Source organism: Lucilia cuprina, chromosome 3 (assembly GCF_022045245.1).
Source record: "Lucilia cuprina isolate Lc7/37 chromosome 3, ASM2204524v1, whole genome shotgun sequence".
Classification (NCBI taxonomy): Eukaryota; Metazoa; Arthropoda; class Insecta; order Diptera; family Calliphoridae; genus Lucilia; species Lucilia cuprina.
The window spans coordinates 56790496-56800943 of record NC_060951.1 but is presented as its reverse complement, the minus strand read 5'-3'; the positions used below and the strand labels follow the sequence as shown (position 1 = coordinate 56800943).

The 10448-nt window shown below is 25.9% G+C and overlaps 2 protein-coding genes across 4 annotated transcripts in view; one reads left to right on the top strand and one right to left on the bottom strand.

Moving 5' to 3' along the window:
• Positions 1 to 606: 606 nt before the first annotated feature.
• Positions 607 to 10448, bottom strand: part of LOC111675264 — a 65360-nt gene continuing 55518 nt past the window's right edge. For both annotated transcript variants that reach the window (XM_046947325.1, XM_046947326.1), the window contains exon 3: positions 607 to 1227. In XM_046947325.1, the coding sequence (XP_046803281.1) occupies positions 1192 to 1227 (36 nt within the window). In that variant the 3' untranslated portion in view covers positions 607 to 1191. The remainder of the gene's footprint in view (positions 1228 to 10448) is intronic.
• Positions 10203 to 10448, top strand: part of LOC111675236 (putative odorant-binding protein A10) — an 890-nt gene continuing 644 nt past the window's right edge. For both annotated transcript variants that reach the window (XM_023435963.2, XM_046947324.1), the window contains exon 1: positions 10203 to 10448. This exon is cut by the window's right edge and continues 24 nt beyond it. In XM_023435963.2, coding sequence (XP_023291731.2) covers positions 10247 to 10448 — 202 coding nt within the window. In that variant the 5' untranslated portion in view covers positions 10203 to 10246.

The following is a 10448-nucleotide window of genomic DNA, read 5'->3' as shown; positions in this document are numbered from 1 at the left end:
CTAGTCTATAGTCTAGCTTATAGTCTAGTCTATAGTCTAGTCTATAGTCTAGTCTATAGTCTAGTCTATAGTCTAGTCTATAGTCTAGTCTATAGTCTAGTCTATAGTATAGTCTATGGTCTATTCTATATTCTATTCTATAGAGTATTCTATAGTCTATTCTATAGTATAGTCTAGTCTAGTCTATAGTCTAATCTGTAGTCTAGGCTATAGTCTATTCTGTAGTCTAGTCTATAGTCTAGTCTGTAGGCTAGTCTGTAGGCTAGTCTGTAGGCAAGTCTGTAGTCTAGTATGTATTATTTAAATATATACAAAGCAAACCTAAGAAGTGGGTTAACAGCGTAAAATTTACAAATTGTCTTTATTTTAGCAACAATTTACGAAACAGCCATATTTAAAACAATAATAAATGTTATGTTTATATTACAAGTTAAAAATATGAAAACCATATTTTAAATACAAATAAGTTTTTTGTTTCTATAACAATATGTTTCAATGAAATCGATACTCCTCGATAAAAATTGATGTTAAAACAAATAATTAAGACAAAAAGAAAAAAACAATAAATTTTAGGAATTTAAAAGAATTTCAAATTTAACAATTTGAAAATACAAAGATGTGGCCAAAGAAAGCAAAAACAGTAATCTTCAAAAAATTGATGTCAAAGATATTAAACTCATATGAATAGAGAAAGTAAATTAAGAAAATACATACAAAGTCAAAAAGCAAAGAAATCAAGAATATTTTAATCTTTAAAAACCAGATTTATGCGTTTTTTTAACAAAAGCATTATAATTATGCTAAATAAATTGTGTTTAAAAAAAGATTTCAGAAGCAAATTGTCATTGACTTAAGCAAAAGATTAACGTTAACAATTTCAGCAGCAAACTAGATTTTACTGAAAAAACTGTTAAAAAATAAATATTCATTTATGTTTTTTTTTGCCAATATCTTAGAAGTAGTTTGAAGACAAATTTGTCTATTCATATTTATTAACTTCATCTAAATAGTTAGAAAGTGGAACAAGATTACTGAAGATTAATTGCTTCATTATTTTTTGCAACTAATTGGAAAATCGTGCTTTTCATTAGTTTAATCCCAAACGATTTTTTTTATGAGGTTAACGACTTTTAAAAGATTACGAAAGAATTTTCCATAAATTGCAAAAGTTAATCAAATAGAACTTACTTATCATTTGTAATAGTTAACGATTGTAAAAGTGCTTACCTGGAAAATAGAAAAAAATATTATTTTAAAAAATGTTTGAAAAGTAATATAATAATTTTAACTAACTGAAACATTTATATCAAAATAAATGGGGAAGACCCCACTTACTTGCTCTCTATATCTAGTTAAACTTACTTTTTGTTTAAACATATAACATGATTTGTGCTCAGTGAACAACATAACAAATCTTAAGATTTAGAAATATATGAAAAATGCTTAAAGCTTCAAGACAACCTTAGTCTTAAATATTTAGTTCAACTGCATACGAATAATATTTAAGAATTTTCTTAATTAAAAACAAAAGATTGAATCATTGGAAAAATATAGCGCAAAAAAAACAACATTTTGTGTTATACTGAAAAACAATAATGACTCAACATTTAAGTGACATTTTCTTTCAATAAAACAATGTTCAAAATTCTATAATTAAATGTGTGGTTAGAATTTTTTCACACTTAATTAACAGTTGTACATTAACAAATAGCCTAACCTCATTTTTTTTACAAGAAACGAGTTAAAATAAGGCAAAATCTAACAAAAGTGATAGAAAAATATTTTTAATGAGAAATAGTTAACAAAGCAGCAAGCTAATGGAAAACATAGAGACATACGAGGATCACAATGAAAATTTATAAACAAATAAAATTTAAATTCAGTTCTATATTAGTTGTAGTTCAGTTCCAGTTCAGTTCTAGTTCAGTTCTAGTTCAGTTCTAGTTCAGTTCTAGTTCAGTTCTAGTTCAGTTCTAGTTCAGTTCTAGTTCAGTTCTAGTTCAGTTCTAGTTCAGTTCTAGTTCAGTTCTAGTTCAGTTCTAGTTCAGTTCTAGTTCAGTTCTAGTTCAGTTCTAGTTCAGTTCTAGTTCAGTTCTAGTTCAGTTCTAGTTCACTTCTAGTTCAGTTCTAGTTCACTTCTAGTTCACTTTTAGTTCACTTCTAGTTCACTTCTAGTTCACTTCTAGTTCACTTCTAGTTCACTTCTAGTTCAGTTCTAGTTCAGCTCTAGTTCAGTTCTAGTTCAATTTTAGTTCAGTTCTGGTTCAGTTCTAGTTCAGTTCAGTTCAACTTCAGTTCTAGTTCGTGTGTTAAAATGTATTGGAAATATATCGAATGAAAATTCTACGTTGTTCCAATTTTTTTTATGCTAACAATTTGATACCAACCAAATTTGCTAAGACATTTTGGGGTCAACGTCGTTTGCAAATTTAAAGTATAAGTATACATAAAATGCAAAACACGCTACTTGAACTGCAAAGAACAATATGTAAAATAATAACAGAAAAGAAAATAGTTCTAATTACACGGTTTGTTGATAATGGCAACATATGAACATTATTTTAAAGAATTTTAAAACAAAATTGTTCATAAACACACATACAGTGAAGGTTAAATCAATTTCCAAGAGAAATGTTTAATATTTAGCAAAAAAAAAAACATGTCAGTACACTAAAAAATATTACCAAAAAATATAAAATATAAAACAATTACAAAAATTTACAAGTTAAACATACCAAAAGTTCCAATTTTGTTAAATAACTCATAGTTTTTTTTTCAAATTATATTTATGGTAATTTTACATCAACAATTCAATTTTAATATGATAATTTCTGTAAAAATATTAATATAGTAAAATTTAACACAAATTTAGAAACTTTTTCTCGACACTTTTAGATAATTTCACTAATTTGCTTTTATTAGCAAAACAAAAGACTTAAGACACATGCATTGGCGTTTTTACTTTTATGGTTAAAGAATTTTGCTTCGTTTACACAATTTTTTTATGTCTGTTTAGCAAAAAAATACAGTTTAACATTATTTCACACTCAATTTAAATGTTAATTTCTATTGTTATAAAATTACAAAGAATAAACAACCACTAACCAAAAAAAGTTGTTTACAATAAGAACAAAACATACAATTGCCACTAAAAATTTAAACAACAATTTCTTTTTTCTTTCTTTCTTAAGTCGTAAACGTTAAAGAAATTTAAATAATTTTCTACTTTTTTATTGAATTTTCGAACGAAACTATTTTGTTTAACCGCAGCAGTAACCCGCTCGAGCAAATAAATGGCGAATGAACACGTTTGTTACGTTTGAAAGTTGAAAACGTTCTCATGCTAGAATCTTAAGAAGAAAGTCATCAATGGACCATTTCTATCTTCTTCTGCTTGTGGTTTTAACGTATTTTCTTTTTATATAAACAACTATAAGTCTGTCTGTCTGCTTGTATGTTGTTCTATTTGGCTTAAAAGTTAATACAACTAACTTGGCTTTAAAAACAAGATTATTACAGAATAAATTGGGAGATCTAGCAAAGAGAGTAGAAATGTTTCTATATATATTTTTTCTTATGCATCTTGTTGTTTTCTTTTTACGAGACTTAACAACATCATTATCATTTATTATTAGTTTTTATTTTAGTTTGTTTTCTCTTTATATTTTTTATGTTTATCTTTTTTTTTTGTATTTGTACTATTTAAAGCGGTATGTGCTTTAGTTATTTGCTTCCTTTGATCAAGTGGAAAAACTAAATTATTTATTACAACTTTAATAAATCTACGGATGTTATTGGATGGAAGCAGTGTTTTAAAGGTATGATAACACTTTTTTAAAATCAATTAAACCAATTGTTATTAAAAACGTTAATTTTATCAAGAAATGTACATTTTTTGCTAAAATTCGATTTTGATTTAGTTCAGTTCTAGTTCAATTCTAATACAGTTCTAGTTCAGTTTTAGTTCAGTTCTAGTTCAGTTCTAGTTCAGTTCTAGTTCAGTTCTAGTTCAGTTCTAGTTCAGTTCTAGTTCAGTTCTAGTTCAGTTCTAGTTCAGTTCTAGTTCAGTTCTAGTTCAGTTCTAGTTCAGTTCTAGTTCAGTTCTAGTTCAGTTCTAGTTCAGTTCTAGTTCAGTTCTAGTTCAGTTCTAGGTCAGTTCTAGTTCAGTTCTAGTTCAGTTCTAGTTCAGTTCTAGTTCAGTTCTAGTTCAGTTCTAGTTCAGTTCTAGTTCAGTTCTAGTTCAGTTCTAGTTCAGTTCTAGTTCAGTTCTAGTTCAGTTCTAGTTCAGTTCTAGTTCAGTTCTAGTTCAGTTCTAGTTCAGTTCTAGTTCAGTTCTAGTTCAGTTCTAGTTCAGTTCTAGTTCAGTTCTTATTCAGTTCTAGTTTAGTTCTAGTTCAGTTCTAGTTCAGTTCTAGTTCAGTTCTAGTTCAGTTCTAGTTCAGTTCTAGTTCAGTTCTAGTTCAGTTCTAGTTCAGTTCTAGTTCAGTTCTAGTTCAGTTCTAGTTCAGTTCTAGTTCAGTTCTAGTTCAGTTCTAGTTCAGTTCTAGTTCAGTTCTAGTTCAGTTTTAGTTCAGTTCTAGTTCAGTTCTAGTTCAGTTCTAGTTCAGTTCTAGTTCAGTTCTAGTTCAGTTCTAGTTCAGTTCTAGTTCAGTTCTAGTTAAGTTCAAGTTCAGTTCTAGTTCAGTTCTAGTTCAGTTCTAGTTCAGTTCTAGTTTAGTTCTAGTTCAGTTCTAGTTCAGTTTTAGTTCAGTTCTAGTTCAGTTCTAGTTCAGTTCTAGTTTAGTTCTAGTTCAGTTCTAGTTCAGTTCTAGTTCAGTTCTAGTTCAGTTCTAGTTCAGTTCTAGTTTAGTTCTTATTTGGTTTTATACATATGAAATTTAGTTCAAGAATAAATTCTTTTAAATATTATTTTTCCTTTTAACTTTTTTATTAATTATAATTTTCCAACTAATAACATTAGATGAATGTATTAGTTAAGTTCGTTAAAAATATGTACTTGTATTTATTTTTCTTGTTGTTATTTGTAAGACATAAAGTTGTTGAAAATGTTGTTACATCACCAGGTATCGACCGACAACATCATAATTTTTTTTTTGTATTTGTCTAAATTTGTTCTCTCCTTTCTATAGGTTTTTAAATGCAATTTTTAAATTGTCATTAAATTACTTTGATTGTCAAGTTACTAAGATTACTAAATACGAATATAAATAGAGTTGTGTTAGAAATTCTTTATTTTTAAATGTGCAATAAAATAATTATTAAAGTAATTAGCGTCTGCTTGTTGTTATTAAAAAATGTCATTGATATCGAAATAACTTTGTTGAAATGTTAATGGTGATGCTAATAAGGGGACTAGTTAGATAAGATTTAAAAGAAAGTTATAACTGATCACCAGGGAAACCGAAAACATGCTGTAAAAAAAGTGTTTTAAGCGCTTTAAATATGCCGTAAAAAACTCAAAATATGCTCTTAAAATTTAAAATATATGCTCCAAAAAAAAAATTTTTTATTATTTTTTAACATTGAAAAGCTCAAAAAGACTGAAATTGTAATGAAATAATAAATGTTTAATGTCATATTCTATATCCTACAACATTTTTTTATAAATGTTTCATCTCATAGTTTGAAGAACTAGTATAATAGAATTCCGTTTTACGTTCAGATAACCAATAAATAACATGAAACCATTTGGTCCCCAAAAAACATATGTTTTATGTCCGATTTAAAATATAATACTTTATTGAATATAAAACTATAACATAACGAATTTTTTTTCAAAATCGTAAAATAGGCTAAAAAATTAAAAAAAAAAAATAAAAAAATAGAATTTTATTTTTTTTTAATAAAGTTTTGAAAAAAAAAAATTTAAAAATGTATAAAAACGAAAAAAGGCGAAAACATCAAAATATGCACTAAAAGAGTAAAATATGCTCTAAAAACTCGAAAATATGCCTTAAATATGCTAAAAAGTCAAATCATGCAAAATTATGCTCTTATGGGTAAAATATGCAAAAATATGCTCTAACAAATCGATGCCAAAATTCTCAAATTGGTCTGAAACGTGTAAATATCTTATCCATGAGTCCATACGACGCACCACAAAAAACATGCATTTGCATATTTTGGTTTCCCTGCTGATCACGTACAAACTAGTTGGTACTGATGGTCATTTAAGCAAATTTATGATTTAGACTGTTATTAAACTTTAAGACTAGATTGCATTTTTAGTTAAAAATCTTTAAGTATTTGTTTGAAAGAAATATTTTTAGCAATAAATAGTTTATCTAATCGGCTATTTTTCGAAGTAAATGTCTTAGGCAATCTATTAAGATTTAATTCGAGTTACGAATATTATTTGTTAAAAACCTAATTTAACAATAAAATATATTTTTTTAATATGTAAAACAAAAGAAATATTAAAACTTAAAACTAATTTATCAATTTGCGAAAGAAATTATGAATAAAACAAACTGTGTAATTTGAAGCTGATGCCCTCTATTTAAAGCGTTATAAAATAAGATTTGTATACAAATATTTTTCTGTAAAAAAACTAATTTATAAAATACAACAGATTTTATGCTCTAATTAATTTTATATACAATATGTTTTTTTTTTATTTACAATAACAAGAGCAAAGGTAATAAAATTTACAGAAAAATTATGTTAAATTTAAATAAATTTTACAAATGGTAAATATATATATAAATAAACTTTTATTACATAATTCAACTACTAAACCTAGACATACAAAAAAAAAACTAAAAAAATAATGACTTTAACAAAACTTAAACAATACCAATATTGCAATTTTTAAACTTCCGGGGAGTTTATTTAAAAAACATATTCCAGCTTAATCAGCAATTTAAAGTTTTTAGTTTAAAAATAAAACTTTACTTAGCTAGAACTAATCTACAATAATAAAATGCTTATCAAACAAATACTTATATTTATTTATATTAACAAAAGACTAAATTATAGTGGTAAAGCCTTTAAAACAAACTTCATCCTAAAGCGTTGCAACAGCTGTTGGTAGCGTCCGTCTGTCCATTAGTTTTTAAGAAAAAAATGCTAAACCAAGCATAACAGTTTATTTGCCTTTTTTTCTTATTTATGCTATTTGTTTTGTAGAAAAAAAGTGTTTAAAATATTATAAAAAAATGATTTAAGAAAAACTGCTTTTTTATATGATTTTATGAGTTCATAATTATATGTATATATGGCGTTATATGTCGGCTTTACAATGCATTTTCCTAGTTTTTGCTGTTTGTTTTCTTCCTTTATATTTTCCTCTTTTGTTGTGATTATTATTGTTGTTTTTCTTTTTTTTTTGTGAACCAACTCTTAACTTCCTGAACCATATTTCATAAGAAATATCTAAACAAAAGATAAAAGAGAAATAATACAATACAATAGAATGCGTTATAAACTAAATAACCAACCCATTTTTTTTAGAATCAATACAAACAAAATATTTAGAAAATTTATTAAAATTCTTGATTATGAAATTGTATTAAAACCAGTAAGATCGGTACACTTCTATACTCTGCACCATGGAGAATTAAACAAAATATCAGTTTTAAAAGGAAAAACAACAGAGTTCCCTTTTTTAAATCTAGATATTGACTTTTGAAAGATACCAAAAGTACCACTTAAAGATCGAAAAGTACCAAAATGTTTCATTTTTAGGTTCCCATTTACTTCGTGAAAAAATCCTTTTTAATTTTACTTTTCTTGGTTTAATGTTAATAATTCAATAAGTACTTTTTGAAAAATGAAAAAGTACCAAAAAGTTCCCATTTAAAAGTTTTATGTATTCCTGGCTTTACTAAAATAGTACCTCATTTAAAGATTCTTACTTACTGCTTAATTTCATATTTTTATGTACAATGTTAGAGCAAATTCAAAAAGTACCTTTTAAAGAACTAAAAAGTACCATGAAGTTCCCATTTATAAGTTCTCATGTAGTCAGGGTTTTAAAGGATTAATTTCATGTTTATAGGTTCTATGTTATAGAAAATTTAAAAAAGTACTCTTTGAAGAAAGCACCAAAAAGTTCCCATTTGAAGATCGAAAAAGTATCAAATGTTCATTATTTTAGCTTCCCATTTACTCCGAATCATACATTCTTAATTTTATGTTTAGTACTTTTTGAAAAACAAAAAAGTAGCAAAAAGTTCCCTTTTATAGGTTTGTATGTAATCCCCGGTGCATTACATGGTTTACTCTAAAAGAACCTTTGCAGAACGAAAAAGTGCAAAAGACTCCTCTTTTATAGGTTCCAATATCCTGCATGCTTAATTTCATATTTCTAGGTTCAATATTATAGAAAATTCAAAAAAGTACCTTCTGCAGAAAAAATGCAAAAAAGTTCTTTTTTTAATACATTCCTCTTACTCCTGGCCGTACATGCTAAATTTCATATTTCTAAGTTCAATGTTATATAAAACTCAAAAAGTACCCTTTGAAGGCCGAAGTCTCCTTTTATAAGTCTCTCAAAAAGTACATTTTGAAGAAGGAAAAGGTACCAAAATGTCCCCTTTTCTCATTTACTCCATGTTTTACATGCTTAATATCATGTTTCTAGTTTTAATATTATTGAAAATCCAACCACTAAATGGACAGACTTGGAGGCCAATGATTAGGTACATAAAGTAATTCATTACATTATTAATTACAATTACTAGTAAAGTGTAATTGAACAATTACAAATTATAATTATTTGAAGTTTTTCCAAATACCGCAAATTGTAATGTGTAGTTGACCGATTGCTAATAATTGTAATTTTTTTAATTAAAAATATTTGTAATTGTAATTTAGAAATTACTAATTACAATTACTTGTAAAAAGTTCACAATTACACATAAATTTTAATAGAAATTGTTCAATTAGAAATAATTGTTATTTGAAAATATTCAATTACAAATAATTGTAATTAGAAAATATTCAATTACAATTAATTGTAATTAGAAAATATTCAATTACAATTAATTGTAATTAGAAATTATTCAATTACAGGTAATTTTTCGTTTAAAAGTAATTGTTCAATTACAAGTAATTGTAATTTAAATTTATTTAATTAAAAGCAATTGATGACATTTCAATTACAATATCAATTACAATTAAAAGTAATTTTGATTAATCAATTACAATTACTTTCAGTGTAATTGTAATTGAAAATGTAATAATTTCCTCCTAAGCCTGTCGTGTTACTAAAATTTAAAACTTTTACACACAACCAACATTTTTTTGCCTCACACTGCTTAAAATAATTCATACAACTAAGCCCCACCTTAATGATTTTCCTAAGAAGAAGAATAAAACAAAAAAATACAAAAATTCTAATAATCTTAGAATTTCACAACAACAAAAAAAGGACTAAAGGCGAGTTTTATTATCTCATTGAAGTTTTGTTTTTTTTTTCAAATTGTATTGGATTTATGTCATTAATGTCAGGGGATTTAATAGAAAAAAACAACTACAACAAAGAAAAAAATTTCAAGTTCATAAATTATGACATCGCACAGTTTTATAGATGCCCTAAACTAGAAAGACTTCTCTCACACAACAACAAAAGACTTACAACACGAACTTTTTTTCTTACACACAACGATAGATGTTCTGTTTAAACTCTGAGAAGAGTTTTTACCTTTTTGAAAAATTTTTACAATTTCACGTTTTTGTTCTAATAAGATATTTTGAAAAAGATTATAGTTATTAACTTAGAGGCTGACTGGATTTGAGAATATTTTCTTTGTAACAACTTTTAAAGTAAAAAGATGATGCCCTTTGGTAGTTGGTAAATAATAATGAAATATTATGGACATTTTAATGCCACTAGGTTAAATAAGAAAAACTTCTATTAACTTAGTTTAAGCTTAATGTATTAATTTAAATTTTAAACTGCAAGCAAAAATAATACTTTTCTAAATAAAACTTTAAAATTTACTAAAAAAAAGTTGTAATAGGAAAAATCTTTTTTTCTATATTCATAGAAAATTAACTTTAATTTGTTTAAATTAAAACAATTGCTAACAATTTTCAATAAATTGGCTAAACAAAATTTATTAAATTACAAACGATTAAATTTGAATTAAGTTGGTAAATAGCAGATTATAAAACACGCAGCTTCTATACCTAAAAATTAAGTATAAAAAGCCTTTGAAGTTGCAATATAAATTTAGAATATTATTTAAAGATTCACAACTAAAACCGCGTTTTAAAACCAATTAAAGAAAAACTTATAAAAATGTCGCATTTAATTTGTTTGGGAGTTGTATTAAGTTTAGTGGTCCTTATACAAGCTATACCACATCCTCCTGCTACCACAGCAGCTCCTTTAAAACAAACCTATGATAATAGATTCGATAATATTGATATAGATGAGATTTTGGGTCAGGAACGTTTACTAAACAATTACATAAAATGTTTAGAAGGTTTGGGCCCGTGCA